Genomic DNA, 22,791 nt, shown 5'->3' with positions numbered 1-22,791 from the left:
TGTAAACATATGTGAAACTTGAGTGTGAACTGCCTCAGATAGCACATATAGCCACAAATGATACACCATCTTTTATTTTAGGTCCTACTCTAAACAATGAGTCCATTCACAGCATTTTCTTTGGTTGTTTGCATATTTAATCCCTAGCTTTTTATTATATGTGCAAAACAAAAAATTAATATTTTTATGAAAAATGTATTTCCGCACCCTTCAGTAAAATAAGAATATCTTTTGAATGCGACATGATAAAGAGTTCATTCTTTTTTTGGATGTTTACTGTCTGCTGCTGGTAACAACCAGAACTGTCTGCAGTCTGCTAGAGCACCCAGAACCAGAGTTATACACTATCAAAGACAGTGTTTACAACATAAAAAATAAAATTTGGTGTTTCATCATATGAAAAACAACATAAATAACAATATTTGTCACAAACAGCAGCTTTTTATGTAACTTCAAAGGGTTTTCTTTAAAATGATATAAAGAAATTGCATTTATTCCACTGTATGTGGTTATGGGAGCACTTCAAATGTTTTTTGGCAGAAATTGTACACCATAAGCGTATTATTCCTCCCATCAGTTGGAGTAAAATAACTTTTGCATATATTATGATAGAGAAAAAATTCCTTTTTCCTCTGTAAGCTGACAATTGCTGGAATCAAACAAAACTGTCTGCAGGGACCTGAGATACCCAGGACCAGAGTTATATACTTTCAAATAAAAACTTTAGAAAAAAAACATAAAAAGCGCCTATTTATTTTTGTGTTTATTAGAGGCCTGACATCACATACAACCATGTTTAGCACTTTCAACAGTGTTTTATGTAATTTCAAAGGGTTTCCTGTAAAATGATACCAAACTTTTGTATGTAAACCTCTGCATGTGGGTATGGGAAGCTTTTGAAATTGGGTAGGCCAAATCCAGGCGAAAATCCCCAAAATAGCTTCAGGGTGTAAGAAGTTAACTCTTTCCCAGCCATTGATGAGCTATGTGGTCAATTAAGAGAACATGCTTCCCAGCCAATGACGAGTTTTTATGGCAATCCATATTTCCGCTATTATCCCAAGTTATAAAGCACTGAAGCATCCACTGATCCAAAAATAGTAAAAACTCTTTGTATGTTTTGATTATCATTCTGAAAATTTACTTACTGAAAGCTTTTTGCTCAAACAGTGATATTTTTAAGAAACATACCAATATTTAAAAGGTGATAAAAAAACAAATTAAGATAGGATGAAAGTTACAGTGGGTAAATTCTTTAATTTAATATATTGTATGTTCGTTTATTTAAATAAGAACATTTTCTGGAAGGTATTAAACTTTTGTAAAAATCATTAAAAAAAATTTTGCACTGGCGGGGAAAGAATTAAAACAGAAGCAACTAAAACAGCACAATACAAGTTTAAGCAGCTGTGTGTATGTGAATAACAGGAGAAAGTATGATTTATACATTTAACTCTTTAAATTATATATAAACTCTTAAATTATATATGAATAATACATTAAACTCTTTTAAAGGGGACATTTCACAGGACTTTAAGATGTCAAATAAATAAATCAAATAAATCTGGTGTCCCCAAAGTAGGTAATTTTTTAGCTCAAAACACCATATAGATAATTTATTATAGTAAGTTAAAATTGCCACTTTGTAGGTGTGAGCAAAAATGTGCCAATTTTGGGTGTGTCAAATGAGCTGAACTCTGCACTAAATGGCAGTGGCATGGTTGGATAGTTGCAGATTAAGGGGCAGTATAACCCCTTCTGACATCACAAGGGGAGCCAAATTTCAATTACATATTTTTCTCATGCTTGCAAAGAGTGGTTTACCAAAACTAAGTTACTGGGTTGATTTTTGTCATATTTTCTAGATTGATAGAAGCACTGGGGCCCCAATTATAGCACTTAAACATTTTATAAAACAGAACTGTGTAAATGTACAGTATTAATGAACTGAGGAAATTTGCATTACTCTTACCCTGCAAAGAGTATGCAGCCAACTCCACAGCTGTGTCAAAAGGGCACTCCAACCTATATGTTCAACAAGATCATCAGATCATCAAGACCATAAAGAAGGTTTGTAATATTATGTCTTTAATAAAAGATGAATGAACCTTAATAATAAACTTACTTGCCACTGAGAATGTCCTGCTTTAATTGTAGTACAAAAAGGTATCTAAATAAAGAAATATTGTGAAAAAAAAAATAATTAGTTGTGATAAGTATGTTTCACTCAACCTTATGTATTTAATACTAAATTTCTAATGGGCAACAAACCGTGTTAGTTCTTCATGCAGGTTGTTGGGCTCAGAGGAATAAAACTTTACTCTCATATGGAGGCAATATGGTGGTCCAACTAAAACATAAGACAAAGCACCAAATAAAATATACACTTTCTACAAGGACAATTGATCTGATGATTTGTATTAAGTGACACAGATCTTTTTTTGCCAAGACACAAAGGCCGTTGCATAATAGAAATGGAATTTGAGAAAGAATTTGTCATGCAAGGAATGAGATACAAAGTCTTGTTTTCATGGTTCACTACAGCCTCGACTTCACAGACATGGTTAATCATTAAACTTTCACAAACAGTTATTTCTGAGAGTAATACATATCTAGCTCTATTCCAAAACCTTGTCAATAGAACTGCTTGGATAACAAAACACTTTCTACTTACTTTTGACTTGTTTTTTAATGCTTTTGGTGACATCAAGCCAATGCTGTAAATGTAAAAAAGGCACAGTAGTTTTATATACATTCATTAATAGGTTAAATCATTGATTAGATATTGGCATACAATACACTCTTCATTATGTGTAGAGTGACAATTATGGAGCTAGAAGAGTCTCAATAAAGATAAATGCACACACTACATTCACATATGCACACACAGGATTCATAAATACACATGCAGGATACACAAATGCACACAAAATTCACAAATGCACACACAAAATTTTAGAAGCACAGAAGATTCACAAATGCACACAAAATTCAGAAATGCACACAAAATTCATAAATACACAACCAATTCAGAAATGCAAACAACATTTACAAATGCACTCAAGATTCACAAATGCACAGGACAAGATTCAGAAATGTATTTCTGATGCACACACAAATATATCTTGATTTACAAACTGTTTTTGGTCTGTGAACTTTACTGCATTTGTGTGTGAATTTTGAGACTCCCCTGACTTGGCTCGACACACAAATGCCTTTTTTTAAACAGGGAATGATCTGCAACCAATCAGATATCTCCCCCTTGTTTTAGCCAATCACAAGAACGCACCCCACATGAGGGATTGTTTACTTATAAGCCAATCACATGACCTTTAAGCTGGTTTGCCAACCGCCAATAAAACCGAAAAAGATTGTGATTGGCTAAAACAAGGAGGAGATATCTGATTGGTTGCAGATCATTCCCTGTTTAAAAAAAGGCATTAAAAAAATGCAGTAAAGTTCACAGACCAAAAACAGTTTGTAAATCAAGATATATTTGTGTGTGCATCAGAAATACATTTCTGAATCTTGTCCTGTGCATTTGTGAATCTTGAGTGCATTTGTAAATGTTGTTTGCATTTCTGAATTGGTTGTGTATTTATGAATTTTGTGTGCATTTCTGAATTTTGTGTGCATTTGTGAATCTTCTGTGCTTCTTAAATTTTGTGTGTGCATTTGTGAATTTTGTGTGCATTTGTGTATCCTGCATGTGTATTTATGAATCCTGTGTGTGCATATGTGAATGTAGTGTGTGCATTTATCTTTATTGAGACTCTTCTAGCTCCATAGACAATGTCAAGCGTGAAATAATGCTTTTTTACAAACAGACACTCTTTTAATAGAAAGCAACTTTCTGTGCCCTGTCTATGGCTGGGCTTCTCTAATGGGGTGATGCATGAACAATGTGGAGGGAGGTAGGGAGGGTGGAGGCACTCATGTTGATGGAAAAGTTTCAATGTACTCTCCCACACATTCCACACACACTTTACTCTTCCTCTCTCCAGTCTCTACACTACCTTCAGCACTATTTGATAATATATTGCAGAATTTTGTCACCATTAAAGTTACAAATAAGCTTTCCATTTAGTTTAATACAAGTTTGAATCAACTTAAAAAACTGCATTAACTACCACATGACAAAGACCACATAGTCAAGCAGACTGGCATTGTTAAACATCAGTAAGATAAGAAACTATGAGCATGCTGCTTTGATAGAGAAATTATCTTCCTAGCTCCACCCAGGCAACAGTGAGTGAGAAATGTCTAGACACATTTCTTTCAACACTCAATACATAACTTGCAATGCAACTTTTTATGAAAAACAAATTATATACATCTTCTTTAGGCATCGTCGGTGTTTAGTGTGACCTTTCTTGGCACTAAACACAGCGTTTTTGAGCAGAATGAAGTAAAAAGACTAATTTATTTCAAATTAAAAATTAGGATTTAATTTAGGTTTAAGAGATCCTGCTATTGCACAAGTGGAAGGGGAGTTTACCTTAAAAACCTGATAAATCAGTTTATATTTTTATACAGTTTTTAATACTGCATACACATTTCCTGTATTTTCCGAATGTGTTCTATTATAGAGACTGAAAAGCAATTATATATGATCACTTTAACATTGCAAAAACATCAAATCTAATTCTGGAATGGTGGCCTAATGCTGTGTTTACACCAGCTGCAGTAGAGGCGTCAAGTGCGAGTGATTTCAATGTTAAGTCAATGTGAAGACGCGTTGATGCGCGTCTGGAGGTCTCGCGGCGCGGTAGGCGCGATTTCTCCTCGATCGCGCAAATTGAGCGTCTGGCGCAGCACACGCGAATGGTGCTTTGTGCATTTTGTGTGTGATGCGAATTTGTGGCTGACCCCCGAGTTGAAAAAATTTGAACTTTGGCGAATGTTCACGCCGCTTTAACCAATCAGGAGCCTGTTTGCTGCTGAGCGGCCAACACGGAGGAACGCTTGATATTGTCCGTGAGCAGTCACCCGGAGCTATACGACACAAGTTCTTATTTTTATAGAGACAGGAATAAAAAGGACCTCGCTTGGAAGAGTGTCAGTGAGGACATTGGGCAACCTGGTAAGTTGTAAATCCGCATTTCATTTTTGAGTCACGTGACGTTTATTGACCCACAACATCCCTGCCATTTTTTTACTATTTTCCCCCTATAGTAAGGTTACCAAATACAAACCGGTAACTCTCTCGATGAATGCACGATCAACATCAGCCATCTTGTAAACAGACAACCGCATAGCACTTGCCCCTCCCACAAGAAGCGGATTTCGCCTCTGATGCGCGTCAAATGCTTGCTTTTTCCGTGCGTCTACTTTGCTGTAGATGTGCGAATGCATTCAAAATGTTCAAGCGGCAAACTAGACGCGGTAGGCTGGTGTAAACACAGGATAAGACTTTTGCACAGTAAAATTGACAGATTTTGCAGTGTGAAACAGGTGAAAGTATTACTTTAACATGACTATTGTGTCAGTCAAATCAGAAAACATTTTAAAGCACACCCTGCATACACCATCTAAGTTATTCAGCTCTTACCGGGACTTGGGCTGAATCCATGAAGCGCAGGCCGAAGTAATCTGTTTCTACAATATCCAGGTGGTACATGATCTGATCAAACAGCTCTGCACCTTTGGCTTTTTTCTGGAGAAAAAGATAAGATTCAAATCAAAAGTGTAGTTTGCAGGAAAACCTTTGGAACCAATATGAAGTTTATCTTTGCCAGCTTCACTTTTATTTATCACTTTAAAATGCTGGACTACATGTTCTGTATACAAACTTCTGTGTGTAACCATGATAACCGGGTATTGCCTCAACAATTCATTCTGCATCATCCTATTAAGCCAATGAGCCGTACCCTGGCCCATTACAAAGAAAAGAGCGCCTGGCCTATAAACACTAGAGACATAAACCAAAAGGCAAATAGTCAAACATTTCACAAGTTTTTTTTTTTAAAGAAGTGCCAAATGTTACCACCATTACTTGGACCAATTTGTGGGTTCTCAGCGTTAAATCAAAATAAGTTCAGTTTTTGTTTCTTGATATCAAAGATCTGGCAGACAGCTTCAAACCACTGTCACATGTAGAAACCGAAGAGAGCTGACTCACGAACAGCTCACCCAACTGTTGTGCTCCGAGTTGGGAAGGCGTGTGTAGCATCAGCCTGGGCACTGCGCACCGGATACTCACGGAGGCCCCAGTGAGTTGGCATAGCGTATAAAGCATCCCAGCAAGCTACAAGAATGCAGACAAAGAATCCATTGTGTGCTTGAGTGAACCCCGGACTCAGGCCTCACATTGTTCAGCTGAGGTTTTCCAGCCTGCTAGGCCAGGGCTCAGCCTTTGGAGGCGCAGTTACATTCCTCAGCCTGCATCCAGCAGGCAGGACAAAAACTTGGTTCGACTCTCTGGTCTGAACCCAAATCTTCCATGCTTTCACTTAGATAACAACACACACTCAGTTTTGAATCTGTCTGCTTTGGATGCAGTGAAAAAATGCAAAGAAAGCAAGCTGCTTCCCAAAGGTAATTTCTGTAGAGACAAGCAGCAATAACAGATGCATTATTCTAATGCATTACAATAATAATAGGCTCAGTATACCCTATAGTAGTATCAGCAGGGCTGCTTTATTGCCAGTTGCGAAGCGTATTAGCATCAGCATTCACTATACCCCAAACCTTAGTTTTCAAGCACAGTCTAGTGTGAAAATGACTTAAGATACAAAAGAAGTAAATTCAGCCCTAATCCACCGAATAATACTGCAGTGTTTTCCATAAAACTAAATTAAGTTAATTTGCATTTACAGAAAAAAATTAAAAAAAGAAAATCCTTAATTCAGATCAACCAGTTGAATAGCTGACTATCCTGATGACCCACCCATAGTGTGCACTTCACAAGATTTGTAACATGGGGCTTCTCTGTAGTCTAGGCTTTTATCAAAATCAAGGGGCCATGTCAAGCCTGGAAATAAACTGTTTAACTTGGAGCCTGGGCAGTGAAAGACCAATTCAGCATTTATGGGTTTCTAGGGGTGACTGTCTGACTGGCTTTTCCTTGGAGATGCTACAGATGGTTAATGCATGTTTGTGCAGCCTGTTGACCGTAACAATATTTTAAGTCTTTTATTCCTTTCGGCAGCATAGCAGTGTACACGTGGGTTTTGCAGTGTCTTTACAGAGGTGCAGTGGTTTGTTTTCGGTAAGTCTGAACCTTGTGTGTGTGTGAACCTTGTGAAATGTGGGAGGAGAGGAAAAAGATAAACATTCTCTCTCTTTCATTAAGTTAATTAAAAGGAAAAAGTTTATCTAAATATTATATATATGTTTTTTCAAACTTTTAAAGCAATACACAAGAACGTATACAGCTTTACAACAGCTTTGGGGAGCTGAAGAATAAATCAAATTTAAAATGTTAATGAAAATCTTCACCTGGGCTCATTTGAACAGAAGAGTTTATGTTAAGTAAACAATACTGACAATTCATCTGATATCTTTGCTGGGATTTCTAACTCAATGCTATAAATCCAAATATTTTCATTTATATGTTGTCTACACCATGCAAATGTATGCAGATTATTTCCTTTGTAACAGATCAAAGGAAACTGTTGAAAACCAAAACAAAACACTGTAAGCCATCTACAATAGGAACAGAACAACAAAAAACATTACGATCTCAGAGTAAACTAGTATGGCTGACGTGAGATGTAAGGATGGGTATTATTAAGATTTTAATTATATTATTATTGTATTGTATTATCATTTTATTTATTACAACGAGTGTTGACCATAGTACTGAACATATCTGATAAAAAGTACACAATACATATTAGGGGTGTCAACAATAATCGATTCGGCGATGCATCGCAATGCGCGCATGCCCGATTCAGCATCGATGCAGCAAAGTGCCATAATCGATTATGTCACTGTTTATTGTCTGGCCTCAAATGGACAATAAAAACGCACCTTTTCCATGGAAAGCAGACATATGGGCACATTTCGGATTCTACGAAGTTAATGGAAAACTAGACAAGACTTACGCTGTGTGTAAAATTCTCATCTCGGGTATATAATTGTCATTGTCTTAAAGCTGCTAAGCTTCCGTTTTTGTTGAGAATAGTTGCACTTGACTTTACTACTTGACTGATGAAAAATTTGCCTTGTTGTGTACAGTAGAATTCTGATGCATCGCAATGCATTGTAGAATCAAATTGAATTGAATCGTTACCTGGTGAATCGTAATTGAATCGAATTGTGTGGGCAGTGCCAATGCATACCCCTAATACATATTACTCTAAGCTAAAGTTTTGTTGCATTGTCAGCATCGACAAAAGTGTAATCCCACATTTGAATGTTAAGTGCTTTCTGCTATTGTCGCTAATTGCAAGCAGTGTCTTTCTTGTGTGTGTGTCCGCTGTAGCACGGTAGACACATGCAGCATGAGATACACAGGATGCATGCTCTCCTGGTTTGGGAATAACAAACATGAGTCAAGATAAGCTTTTCAATGTTATTGCAAATTTTAAACTGTAAAATTTTTGGTACCCATCCCTCCATGTGAGTCCTGCGTTTATTGATAATGTCCTTAGTTTAAACAGAACATTAGATACCAGCCAGGATAGGATTCATAAACTTGAACAAACAGATATGATGAGCAATAATATGTGAAAATCAATGCTAGCAACAACAAAAAAATAGGGGAAATAACAAGATTAACAACCAAATACCAATAATAAATTATTATTAGGAATTCAAAAAACGTTTCATTTTTCTGAAGTTCCTCAGGACATAGGAACGTAATTTAGGAGGATAACTTGAGCGAGTATGAGTTCTTCTAAACAAACATGTGAGCATAAAGCCCTGAGTCATCAATTCAACAACAACAACAAACTGAAGTCCTCAAGCACATAACACACATTCTGCTAAAGGTCACAAAAATTCCTCACCCACAGCATAAACAAAGGTATTAAGAAGCGGAGGGGAAGAAATTCACTGTCCACAATCCAATGACCACATGCCTATAAGAGCGATGATGCCAATAATCAATAAACAGAAAGACAAACATCTGTCTTAAAGCTAGGAGACATCAAGACATGGCAAAATTAAACTTAAGATTTCACTTCAAGTGACATCAGGTCACAATTATATAATTTGGGAAGTCAAGTCATATGCAAAGAAAAGCAAGGCACAACCAGGCACACCAGATGTTGGTTATTTAAAAAAATATTTGAGTTTTCGAGTTCATACATACATAAGCTGTACATGCATACCTGCTACAAATGAACACTTTAACAAGTGAAAGAAATCTAAACATATAGACGGTTTTACTGGACGCACGTGCAGTGATGCTATTACGCGTCTGAGTGGAACTTTAGTAGTCCACTTTAAAGATGGGGCCCATTGACTTACCATAGTATTTTTATGTCCTACTATGAAAAGTAAATGGACCCCATCCCCAAAGTGGACTACTCCTTCAACTTCCGGTCTCAGTTTGTTTAATGATCGGACTAGTGTTTAAACTTAACTCTGGAACAAATACCTCTTCGACAATAACAAAAGTTTTGGGTTTCTAAAGACAAGGGAAGACGGTGATCATGGATTACTGCTATTTGATTGGAGGTTTGACAGCTGATCTGTAGTTAAGATTGCATACATTATATAGTACACATTTTACACAGTAACGTTAGCTAAGTGTGGTTTTTGATACGCTTTAGCTATCATTTGAACTAAGGTAATCCACATCTTGTTTATTTTGCTTGTTATCAGAAATAAACTACTCTAAAAGGACCTTGCTGTTATTGATTCTTAGCTGAGTTTACCGGAAGTTACTTGTGTTCCACGAAAGCCATTTGTTTATGTTGTTATCACAGAAACCATCTATAGGTAGGACTTGACTACAACACTGGATGGGCTTACTTATAACAGTCAGAGGGTTTGTTGTAACATCTGCAACAAAAATATTTATTCAATACTATTCTGTCTATATACTATAGGTGGATATAGTTTTTGTTTATACAAATAACATACAGATATCCATACATCCATGATTCTTCATCTAAACATTATTCTATTATGCATCAATACATCTGTAAGACCAGCAACCTTTGAATAAACTTATTTTCAAGTCAAGTTACAATAATAAGTCTCAATTTTTTCTAGGGCTGCACGATTTGGGTAATTTTTCCCATTGCGGTTATTGATGCTAATATTGCGATGTGCGATTGCGATTATACTAAATGGTATCATGAGTCAACTTGATGGGTTTTAAGGAAAATCCACACACAGTTTAGCTAAAATGTGTATTTTTAAAACTAGAAATGTTTTCGTATTGCCACGTGATGTAGCAACTGCTCAGTGTCAGTAATCCTAAATCCAAAATACCACCATACAACAAACATAGAGTTTTTTTTTTTTTTAGCTACCAGATCACTGTCAATCTCCTCTGCATCCATCTTCGCTCTGGTATAAGTGACGATGCACACCACACACGTGCATGCCACACGTGCACTGCCTTTTTTGTTCGTTTGTCTTTCTTTTTTTAAACGGCAAGGACAATTATCAAACTGTTATCAGAAAGTTTGTGTTAAGTCCACACATTTATTTATTTAATATAATTGCAACATTTTGCTGTCATATAATTGCACAAGCTGACATTGCGATTGCGATTGCGATGCGATTAATTGTGCAGCACTAATTTTTTCATAACTGCCAGCTTGCAAAGCCTAAGGTCTTACAAAGTGTAAAGAGTATGACTAGGGTACAGCTGCATCTACATTTTGGGTTTTACTTTACTATCCTTTTCCCAGATTTTCTCAGATGATTGTAAGAGAAAAAGTGTAAGAAGAAAACAGCCTCTAACAGCAATTTACAAAGAGGAGCAGTTGCCGTGTTGTACGTGACTCAGTAGACAAGGATGTTTCTACCACAGCACGTACTGAAAACTAATGCATTGGGTTTAACTAAGCTTTTATCAAATCAAGGTCACCTCAAATTGTGAAACTCATGATACAACAAAACAAGTTTCTCTGTTAGTACAACTGCCAACATGAAAATCTTAGATCTGATGACTTAACGCAAGTTGGATCATCATGTACACTTTCCAGAAGAAATGCCCATTTTCCAGTCCTAAAATCAACTCACCGGCAAGTCAACACTGACATCTGTGCCATCCAACAAAGACACTCGGCAAGTGATGATGGACTTGGCATCTCCAGCAGCAGGGATGTGTGTTGTAGCTCGCTGGGCTTCCCGGAGACGCGTTTTCTCAGCATGCTTGCGTATGGACCGCCGGCCCAGAGTCCGGCGCAGAAAACTGAGCATGATCGGGAAGATTCGTTAGTCCAGCCTGGAAGAAACATGACAACACCACAGTTAAATTGCAGACTCTGGCCAACCAATATGAAAATTCACCACATTTGCATGGTGACAGTAGTTTTTGTGGAAGACCAAAGCTTTTAATGTCCTTATGAAATTGACCACAGCTTTTGAATAGCAACCATGGTTCAACTGAAGCATTTGGAGTAAGACCACAGTACCATGAATGGCTTCTCGTTTTTAAACAAACATTTGTTACAATAGAAGTCTATAGCAGCATAATTTAAACATAACATATAGCATAACATGTATTTTTACTCTTTTTCCACCAAAGTACTATTGATAGTCTTACTTTAACAGCACCATGATAAGCTTCCTGCAACTGGTAACTTAGTCCTTCATATCCAGTTCACAAACACTGATAACGATATTTGAAAGGAAAAAATAAGCTTGAAACGTGAAGAGAACTTCGATTGTTTAACGTAACTGTCAGATTATACGCGCGGTATGAACTCGGACACGCGCTAAACTCCTGTGACACCTGTTTGCTTAACAGACTAAACTAGTACGCACTTTTAACATTAAACGTCAAAACAATACAAAGTAAGCTATTTACTTGTAGCCAAAAATAGCCAGCCTTCCTTCACAACAAGTCTATACTGTTTTTGTTGGATTTCATGTCGGTTTTTGGTGCTTGCTTGTTATGAAAAGCGTCCCACTCAGACATTCACGCTCTAGCGGCGCAAGCACTTGTTGATCCTCCATCAGTCCAGAGACAAAGCGATACTTACTGCAGATTTAAGAATATTTCACTGATGAAAAGATCCTCTCGCATTGCCTTTTATCAAAAAACTACTTTGTGTTTTGAATTATCCATCTTCTAAGCCGCAGTCTGCTTTCACCGCCTTTTTTGTGTTGATAAGTGTAAGCGACGTTCTCCCTGCTCCGCAGGACTCTGGGATGGCTGTTTTCCCTCCGGAAATGACGTCATGTAAATCCCCAAAAGTGGATTTCATTTAAAGGGCCGGTGTTATGTGAACATTATTACCTAGTTATTATTACACAACTTTTCTTTATTATCTTTCAGTAAACTATTATTCGTTGCGACTTAGTATTGAGTTAAATTAGCTGAATGACCATTTAAAGCAAACCAATAGATATTAAGAAATGTGTTTTCCCAATTCAGCTGTGAAATGACAATGAAATGACTGTTATAAATAAAAACATGAATGACACTCTTAAAATATTACAAAAAGTACTGTGATGGTATAATGTTTTGTTACTATTGGCTATTTTAGTAATGTACTATGGTAAACAACTCCCATCACTTCACTATGCTACAGTCTGTCCTGAATCATTTGTGTATTTCTGTGTATGCTGTACCATACTGTATTTTACACATTGGAACTAGATTTGTGTACTTACTGATATCTGTACTGTATTTATTGTTGTAACTGTGCATCGCCATCTTAACTACACTGCTGCCAGGACTATGCAAACAACACTCCTCCTTGTACTCCTGTGTCAAGGATGTGACAATGAAGTTATTTGATTTGGTAGTCAAAATGTACAGGACTTGATGTTCACAAACATACGCGTTTTAATGTCTTGCCAACTTCTGTTCTGTAATGTACTGAATGTTGTTTGCACAAACTGATGATTAAAATGTTAAGTTAAATCTAACTAGATAAGTATTTTGTTGATATTGGCAGAATGAGAAGACAGTCTTGGAAGTTAATTATCCTGCCATCAGGTTGTTAGGTTTTTACAGGTGCTCCGTATTTTTACAACAGCACCACCCACAGGTAATAATGCGGTAAATCCAGAAACTCTCATTACAACTAAAATCACGTCTTCATTTTAACAGATAAATGGTTGCAATTGTATCATTCATCATAGCACCTTTGAAGACAAAGTTCAAATAAAATAACAATCCACAGCACACATTTTATTTAAAGATTTTCTTTTTAATATATTGTATTTACACTTTTTAATATTTTCATAAAAATTGACAAGTGTAACAACCTTCCTGTTACTTGCAGCAAATAAAATGTTAACACCACTTTGTAATAGTATGTTTTTTTGAAAAAGTGCTGTCTTTCCCACAAGGCATGAGGCATTTTGTTTCTCCAAAATTGCATGACTTTGCTTTCCTGTTTTGCTTTTGAATAATATCTTTTAGTAAAATGTAGTAATTTACTGCTGTGTAATAAACATAATAGGGAATAATTTGGTCCTAAAACCTAGTTTCTCCAGCAAGTATGACTACAAAGAAATGACAGTAATGCCTGTAAAAATATAGTATCTTACAAAGAGTATAGGCATGGACTAATTAGACTCAGCATTCAACTAAACATATTCTGTTAAAAACTTTGTAATGGGTCACAAATGTAATAAATGTCAAAAATGTATATCTGCAAGCATCTTAGGGGCCAATGCTATTTTGTCAGATTCAAAGCCAATGTCGGATCTGACGGCTTCTAAACACAACACTTATCATAAAAGTAGGGCTCAGTTAAATAAACACAATAAACATGAAAAACATTAGATCTTAAGTTTTGAGCCAGGCCTAGGTCAAACCTGAATGTGAATTAGACTATGACATTCAAACAATTGCACACATACAGACAGAAACATACAGTAACGCGCACGCATACACACACAAACACACACACAGTCTTAGTTTGTTAATTGCATGTTAGATAAAGGGATGTTACACATATGCACAGCACAAGAGGACATCGGATTTAACCTGCGGAAGAGAGTAAGCATAAAAAGGGAAAAAAATCCCCACTCTCTTGAACAGGTCTGTGTAAAAACCAAATGAAACTTACATTTCTTTATAAATCTTATTTACTTAAGCTCTCAAATATCATTTGAGCATGTAAATATGCAAACATCTATAGTGCCGTGTAACTTATTGCTTTCCTATAGCTCAACTAGTAGTACATAGTGATGGCAATGGCAAGCTCATGGGCTTAGATCCCAAAAATGCAGATACTGATAAACCAAAATGCTCTGCAAAGCAACATTGGATGAAAGCGTATGCCAAATGCATAAGTCTAATGTAAACGGAGTGACTGCGATGATGAGCTTGAATAAACAGAGGCACAAATGAGATTTAAGAGCTACGTGAGCAAATAAAGATTTACACTTTACTCTGTTCCTTAAACTTAAATATTGTATGGCTTCCGAAAATTTTGAAAAATACCCAATGAATCATATGGAATACTTTGTGTTTTTGTTATGTTTGTCCAAAATGTGTACATTGTATGGAATAAAACAATGTAATTCTTTTTAAAATATGTGTTTCATTGAGTCATAGAGGTAAATGATGAACTATTCCTTTAACATCTGCACTACAGACAAAACTTATGAGTAACGGGTGGTAAATATTTTGCTTTATAGTCCATCCTGACTGTGTCAGGCTTGATTCAATGCTATATTCTGCAGACACAGAGCACTTGAGAAGCAACTGTAATGCAAAGTGCTTCAAAAACCTTGTTGACAGCATTCATTTTAGCTGAATGATCGCTAAAATAAACAAAAAGCACAATAAATAAAAGTTAATTTCATTCGCATATAAAAAGAGAACAAAGCAAACAGAATAATAATGATCCACTATCATTGTTTTAGGAAAAGCAGATCTTGATTTGTAAGTAGTTAGTTTTGTTCAATAAGCAGAGCTCAGCATTTAAGATTAAAACAATAAATACTAATAAACATAAAACTGATTTGCAGCACAGGCCTGGATGTGAATTGTCTTGTGTCATTTCTGTTCTGCGTTTTGTTTCCGAATAATGGAGGTGACCACATATAAAAACTCATTCATTCACGGGCCTGCCCTTACACACTTACATTTGGCACCAGAAGTCTCAACTATATTCATTATTAACATATATATTTAGCAAAACCCTGAACACTTAAGTCCCAACATGTACCAAATTCACCTTTGTTAGATTTTTTTGTTTTGTTTTTTTCTCATTGAAGCTTGGCATATTGTCTTTCTTGCCAGCCTAAAGTGCAGCAGTGCTTTCTTAATGTCCTGTGTTCCTGACCCGAGAAAGTACTCCAGCGATCCGTGATATCATCGCGTGGAGAAGGTCGAGTCACTGAACTTCAGCATTGATTTCGGGAAAAGCTGGCATCACATCAGTTTGATTCATACAACATGGACTTGAGCGATCTCACCGGGCCCTCCTCGTAAACCCTCAGGATGGCCTCGCACACAAACTTAAACTGGCTCTGAGAGGACACAGAACAGAGAGGAAGTCATGTTGAATAAAGAGAATAATTCACAGGCGGCGTGTATGTGTGTGTGCGTGTGAGTGAGAGCATGAGAGTGAGAGGAAAAGAATCATAATGACTACAGAATCACTGTGTGAACCAAAAGACATGCTTCTATTTTAGAAAACAGATGACAGGATGTGGACTGAAAGAAACTAGATGATGTTAACACCATGGTATTTTTATGTACATAAGTAAATGTAAATAAGGGGGCATTTATATATGTACAATACTGGTACAGATAGAACACGTTAGCAGATGGCCAAATATAAAGTGGCGAGATATACAGTGAGGAAAATAAGTATTTGAACACCCTGCTATTTTGCAAGTTCTCCCACTTAGAAATCATGGAGGGGTCTGAAAAAAAATCCTGAAATCACAATGTATGATTTTTTAACTATTTATTTGAATGATACAGCTGCAAATAAGTATTTGAACACCTGTCTATCAAAGACATGTTAGTCTCCCTTTAAAATGTCCACCTCCACTCCATTTATTATCCTAAATTAGATGTACCCGTTTAAGGTCGTTAGCATCATAAAGACACCTGTCCACCACATACAATCAGTAAGAATCCAAGTACTAAAATGGCCAAGACCAAAGAGCGGTCCAAAGACACTAGAGACAAAATTGTACACCTCCACAAGGCTGGAAAGGGCTACGGGGAAATTGCCAAGCAGCTTGGTGAAAAAAGGTCCACTGCTGGAGCAATCATTAGAAAATGTAAGAAGCTAAACATGACTCTCAATCTCCTTCGGACTGGGGCTCCATGCAAGATCTCACTTCGTGGGGTCTCAATGATCCTTAGAAAGGTGAAAAATGAGCCTAGAACTACAAGGGACGAGCTGGTCAATGACCTGAAAAGAGCTGGAAGCACCGTTTCCAAGGTTACCGTTGGTAATACACTAAGACGTCACAGTTTGAAATCATGCATGGCACGGAAGGTTCCCCTGCTTAAACCAGCACATGTCCAGGCCCGTCTTAAGTTTCCCTCAGTTAGCGCATTGAAGATGGGTCAAGGCTGGGTCTTACAATATGACAATGACCCGGAGCACACAGCCAGGATAACCAATGAGTGGCTCTGTATGAAGCATATCAAGGTTCTGGCGTGACCTAGCCAGTCTCCAGACCTAAACCCAATAGAGAATCTTTGGAGGGAGGGGGGGTTTCTCAGCGACAGGCCAGAAACCTGACTGATCTAGAGATCTGTGTGAAGGAGTGGGCCAAAATTCCTCCTGCAGTGTGTGCAAACCTGGTGAAAAACTACAGGAAATGTTTGACCTCTGCAATTGTAAACAAAGGCTACTGTACCAAATATTAACATTGATTTTCTGTTCAAATACTTATTTGCAGCTGTATCATACACATAAATAGTTAAAAAAAAATCATACATTGTGATTTCTGGATTTTTATTTTTTGGATTATGTCTCTCACAGTGGACATGCACCTACGATGACAATTTCAGACACATTCATGATTTCTAAGTGGGAGAACTTGCAAAATTGCAGGGTGTTCAAATACTTATTTTCCTCACTGTGTATACATATATTAATAAATTATGGGCTGTAAAAGGGTCTATTAGGACTGGGAAAGCTGTGCAATACTCATCATATATGAGGAGAATAAATAGGGACCTACAGGTGTCTGAATCATCATGGCCCTTTGATCCCTCATGGTTCTGACGATGTCCAGTGGATATACAGGCTGACCACACTCCATCAGACACATTGACGTCTCCATGGTGATAAGAACTCCTGTCCGGCCTATCCCAGCACTGGAAAAATAGGGAGAGTTCAACTGTAATTCACTCATTTTAAGATGTTTTACATCTAAACATATCTCACACAACTACACTTAGATACTTCATTGTGCATTGTATCTATAATCACGTCATAATAAAAAGACCAAAGCTTATCAAAATTGACATGTGAGCTATTGTCCTGTAAAACATAAAGGCAAAATATAAAATTATATAAAAAGGACCAAAGCTTTATAATTTACCTGCAGTGGACCACAACAGGCTCATCCTTTCCAGCTCGTTTACTTCGGACGAGAGACACAAAATCCAGGAAATCTGTTGAGTCGTCTGGTACACCGTGATCAGGCCAAGCCAGGTACTGGATCTGGGTCAACTCCCTGTCCTCCCCACTCTACCAGGACACAGAACAGCAAAAACGCAAAAAAATAAATACCACATTATGACAAAAGATCACTGTAAATTTAGTCTTCCTGGGGTCAAAAAAGCAGCTGCAACACAGTTTAAAATAAATTGCAAACTATGGCATCTTTAAAATGATCAACAAGCAACCAGCTGTAAATGTAAAAAAGCAACAAAAGTCCAACCTATCACACTTTAGTTGTAATAATGCTGAAATCTCAAATACACTTACCTCTATGTGAGTAAGAATCATATCTCTAACCAAGAAAGCAGAGTTTCCCTCCTCCAATTGGCAGGAAACCTGAAAGCCTCCATATGTAGCGCTACCTGAGGGGTTCGGCCAGTATTGATGGCACTTCACCTGCAGTGAAGACAGCATTAGAAAAAAGTGTTTTAAAATAAGACATGGCACAATCTATCCTTGTTAAAATCAAAGCACTATGCGAGGTATAATTTCAAAGATCAGGAGTTGCACATACACGTCCTCGCTCGACCTGAGTGGTAAGCATGACCACCATAGAGGAGCCCTGCTCCCACGTCATCTGCCAGAAGTCAGGGCAAGTGTTGGGCAGTGGGCCCTGGCAGGCTATATAGCGGTTTATAAGACTGGAGGCAGGGATTTCCATCTGCAAATTTTTAAATAACAGAACAACATGCTGAGAGGCAATAAATCAAAGTCGGCCTTCCTTTGAGAGTCTGAGTTTGTGTGCAAGATAACCAAGCAATTATGAGCCACTCACATTGATGTAATTTGCATTGATATAGTCGTCTGTGCCTTGCAGGATGACTCGAGTTGCATCATCTGATAAGAGAACAAACACGCACTCATTTGGCTTTTATCACTTCCACCGGTTATGGACACATAATGTCATGCAGTGATACTCACAGGGTGAGATGTCTCGGTAGCGGTTTTTGGAAATATTCTGAGGTAATTTGGCACATGACATTGTCATCCCAGGCCTTTTCCGGTACAGTTGCTTTAAAATAAAAACAAACATTTAAAAGCTTGTATAACAACCTGTGTAAAAACTTAAAATGAGCAATTCTATGCATTAGGGAGACTTTTTTGAAAATATGCTCTTTTTCCAGCTCCACTAGAGTTAAACATTTGATTCTTACTGTTTTGGAATCCATTCAGCTGATCTCTGGGTGTGGCACTAGCACTTTTAGCATAGCTTAGCACAATCCATAGAATCTGATTAGTCCATTAGCATCACACCTAAAAAATAACCAAAGAGTTTTTTCCTATTTAAAACTTGACTATTCTGTAGGTACGTCGTGTACTAAGTTCAACGGAAAATTAAAAGTTTTTAAAGTTTTAATTTTCGCAACTTTAAATTTTCTGTCGGTCTTAGTACACGACGTTACTACAGAAGAGTCACGTTTTAAATAGGAAAAATATCGAAAATCTTTGGTTATTTTTTAGGCGCAATGCTAATGGACTAATCAGATTCAATGGATTGTGCTAAGCTATGCGAAAAGTGGTAGCGCCAGACCTGGAGATCAGCTGAATGGATTCCAAAACAGTAAGAATCAAATGTTTAACTCTTGGGGAGCTGGAAAATGAGCATATTTTCAATGCAATGCACACATTGCTCACCATATGCACACACACACAATAACAGGAAGACATTAGGTCTGACTGATGAATGACAGGAAGTAATAAAAAGTTCTTGCAGATATGACCACATCCTGAATGACCCTGATTATATTGGATTTCACAGTATGTTAGAGTGATGCGTTTACATAAGCATTAGCTTCTTTTACAGGTTTTAAATTTAAAAAAGTCTGCAATATCAAAACATACAAAATTGGCAAAAGTAAATGTAATTCTTTTACACAACTAAATTATTATTTTAAAATCCTTAAATCAAACAGGTCCACCATTTGTTACTTCAGAAAACAATCCCAAATTTGGGCTTTAAAATGGTCATCAACTTATGGTGCAATACTGTTGATTGTCAAACAAATCTAAATACTAAACCTATATATCATGTGAACTCTTGACTCACATCAAAATGGGCCAATATAGTACCACTGTGAAGACCCTCCTTTAGCTGCAACATGGAGTCTCTCCAAGCATCCTGGTCCAGCTGAGATGGGTTTGTGGGAGATTTCTCTGGGATATACTGAAAATCAGGCTCAGACTCCAATTTCTCCTCAACGACATCATAGATGGCTGCAAAGAGAGATTATTAATGCTACGTCGTCAACTGAGCCTGTAAGGTGTATACATGAATTGAAGGAGGTACAGTAAATGCTAGTGTATTAAGATCTCATCAAAACACAGAACCAATGCTTACCATTGGGCCGCACCAACAGAATAAGCTCCCCTAGATGGCTCTCACAGCTGGCTTTGATAAACATGACAACCTGATCGTGCGTGTGCTCGGAAATATCTCTTCCATTGATGAGCACAACCTGATCGCCTTCATTGAGACGAGGCACACACAAATCAGCCTAGAGGAGAAACACGAGAAATGCAATACAATAGCATGTGAATTTGGCCTAACAACAAAATCAAATGATACCATGCCAAGATGGTGGCACATAGGCACACTCTCAGAAAAAAAATGTACAAAAGTTTAACCTTTTTTTCACTGGAATGGTATCTTTTAAAATTTTCCTGATATGTACCATTTATGCCACTTTTCCATTGCATAGTACCCCATGGTTTGGTTTGGGTCAGGTCGAGTCAGCTCATCTCACTTTGGCTTGGTTAGCTTTTCCATTGAGTTTAGTAACACTTCGAAGCGGGAGGGATTATAGGCGTGTCGTTATATTTGCACTGCCTACTGCTCTGACATCATACAAGTGAGAGCGTTGTTGTACATTCCCATACATTTATTTCTCAGTCCGCCACAAAATTTAAATATACCACCACAAATAGATGTTTGCACATCGCGTTTATCACTGTATCAAATAACAGTTTTTGTACAAACACACCTGTTGCGTCAGTCGACACGCTTCTCTAAGCCATTTAAGTTGCATTTAAGCATATGCAGACGTGCGCGTCGCGACTGTGCCACCACAAACTTCAAGTCGGGAGTTCCTGATGTTTTTCATCGCCAAAAGGGAATTTGAGAACTTATAGCAGAGCACAGATGACAACAGGTTTACTCGAGACAGCGCAAGCTAGCATGAAGGTAAAGCTAATCTTTTACATTATAGCAATGACGCTGGTAGTGAAGATTCTCTCAGACCAATCAGTTGACTACAGTGTTTTCGCGTCACGTTTTGGTATCAGTTTGGGTCGCTAGGGACCAAGGTGGTACTAAAAAAAGTATCGGATACTTTGTACTGCATACAGTGGAAAAGCCCCCAAAAACAAAGCTGACCCAACCCGACCTAAACCACACATTCACTTTTAAGCAAACAAACACAAACAGAAAAAATACTGTAATACACTTGAGAATATACTATAGTAAACTGGAATAAATAACACAGTTTAATATACTTTAGTATATTATAGTAATTTCGATTTGTCAATGTATATTATAGTATTTTATAGTATTAAATATTGTGACTTGATAAACTGCAGTAAATACTGAAGTATACCGTAATATTTTTATGCTTTAAATGTTTACAACCCCTATAGAAGTCGCAGATGTGTTATGAAATGAGGATCATTCAATTTTGGCCGTATATGGGTGCACACATTATCTGATTTCACATATAACAGCTTTCTCACAGTATATTAATATACTGCATATTATGATAATGCTGCAAATAATATGTGGAGTAGCAGCTTTCAATAAATATTTTTAAAATGCATTAATAAATCCAACAATCCCTGTGACCACGTCCATAAGAGGTTTCTATGTTAATAAACCATTGCCTCTTTGTTTCTACATTAAAAGACAAAGCTGGCAAATTATATTATGCCTTTCGTTCTTTTAATAATTTCTATATTTTATTTTATTTATAAATCACTTTGTGTTGTCAGATTTAACTATTTGGCTTGTGTTTTGTTTCCGTGCACTTGAGGCATTTTGCATATTTGTTCTGCACTTTGTAACTTCTGACCTTATTTTATTTTAAAAAAAATATTTATTATAAACGTAAATTGTGATCTAATTTAAGTCTGTAAATTTTGGATAGCTTTTCGATTTTGCGCTATTGCGTGCTGGCCATGCTTGCGCATGTAATTTAGCCGAATGGGCTAGGTGCTCTGCGTCTCATATTTAGGAGTTCATCAAACTAAACGTTAAAAAACGGATGTTTTTCGACGAGTATGTATTTATGTATTTAAAACATAGTGGTTATCTTGTCAAAACAGGTAAGCCGTTTTTATTTTATTTCGGTGATAAAACGGAAACTAGTATCTGCACCGAACCTATTTCTGCCTGACACGAATGTCTTTCTTGTGATTTAATATTATGGTGGGTCGGTGTTTACTTTCAAATGATAGCAAAGAGATTCCTGAAATAAATAATATCATCCGGTCTTTCTGTATCTAAAGTTAATACAGAGATGATCAAAGTCAAAGCAAGCAAGCAGGTATTTCTGTGCCAAATAATAACGCGTAGTGTCTATAAAATCATTAATTTCAGTGTTTTTCTTGTTATAAATTAACGTTTAATGAATTGTATATAAAGATAAGTTTTTATCATTTACAGTCACAATCACAAATTATTTGTCATTTCTCATTTGTCGGGTTTTTTTGGTCATGACTGCTTTGACGCGCTATCTCCAAATTAAATAAAAACACTTAATTGTAGCCGGAGTTTCCAAGGTAGGATCCCCTTTGTTATTTTTTTAGGTTTAGTTATCAAAATGTATTTTTGTGTGATGTTCTGTAGATCCTGGCTTTAAAATGTTATGAGGAATAATTAAACAAATGTTGCCTTACATTCGACCTTAAAAAATATATATATAAATGCATCGTCAGTTTTGTCTTCGTTTATTACTTGAAAGACAGTTTTGGTCACTTTATCAGAAAGTTGTTTATGTGTGCTGCTTGTGAAAGAAAATAAAAGTTACCAATTTGTACCTGGTCTGGCCCCCTCCCAACCCATGCACAC

The 22,791-nt window shown here is 36.9% G+C and overlaps 2 protein-coding genes across 3 annotated transcripts in view; both read right to left on the bottom strand.

The window, feature by feature from the left end:
- The window catches only part of epb41l5 (erythrocyte membrane protein band 4.1 like 5), a 32,984-nt gene extending 20,696 nt beyond the window's left edge, over positions 1-12,288 (bottom strand). For both annotated transcript variants that reach the window (XM_065251664.1, XM_065251666.1), the window contains exons 1-7: positions 12,114-12,288; positions 11,149-11,353; positions 5,552-5,656; positions 2,675-2,717; positions 2,272-2,350; positions 2,126-2,170; positions 1,973-2,025 (exon numbers count right to left, since the gene is read on the bottom strand). In XM_065251664.1, the coding sequence (XP_065107736.1) occupies positions 1,973-2,025; positions 2,126-2,170; positions 2,272-2,350; positions 2,675-2,717; positions 5,552-5,656; positions 11,149-11,328 (505 nt within the window). In that variant the 5' untranslated portion in view covers positions 11,329-11,353; positions 12,114-12,288. The remainder of the gene's footprint in view (positions 1-1,972; positions 2,026-2,125; positions 2,171-2,271; positions 2,351-2,674; positions 2,718-5,551; positions 5,657-11,148; positions 11,354-12,113) is intronic.
- Positions 12,289-13,268: 980 nt separating this feature from the next.
- ptpn4a (protein tyrosine phosphatase non-receptor type 4a) overlaps positions 13,269-22,791 on the bottom strand; it is a 55,378-nt gene continuing 45,855 nt past the window's right edge. The window contains exons 19-27 of the mRNA XM_065251667.2: positions 20,071-20,227; positions 19,780-19,946; positions 18,654-18,744; positions 18,508-18,569; positions 18,247-18,393; positions 18,000-18,128; positions 17,611-17,759; positions 17,248-17,383; positions 13,269-15,567 (exon numbers count right to left, since the gene is read on the bottom strand). Coding sequence (XP_065107739.1) covers positions 15,475-15,567; positions 17,248-17,383; positions 17,611-17,759; positions 18,000-18,128; positions 18,247-18,393; positions 18,508-18,569; positions 18,654-18,744; positions 19,780-19,946; positions 20,071-20,227 — 1,131 coding nt within the window. The 3' untranslated portion in view covers positions 13,269-15,474. The remainder of the gene's footprint in view (positions 15,568-17,247; positions 17,384-17,610; positions 17,760-17,999; positions 18,129-18,246; positions 18,394-18,507; positions 18,570-18,653; positions 18,745-19,779; positions 19,947-20,070; positions 20,228-22,791) is intronic.

This window comes from Paramisgurnus dabryanus, chromosome 15, assembly GCF_030506205.2.
Source record: "Paramisgurnus dabryanus chromosome 15, PD_genome_1.1, whole genome shotgun sequence".
NCBI classification, from domain to species: Eukaryota; Metazoa; Chordata; class Actinopteri; order Cypriniformes; family Cobitidae; genus Paramisgurnus; species Paramisgurnus dabryanus.
This window is presented reverse-complemented; position numbering and strand designations above follow the sequence as displayed.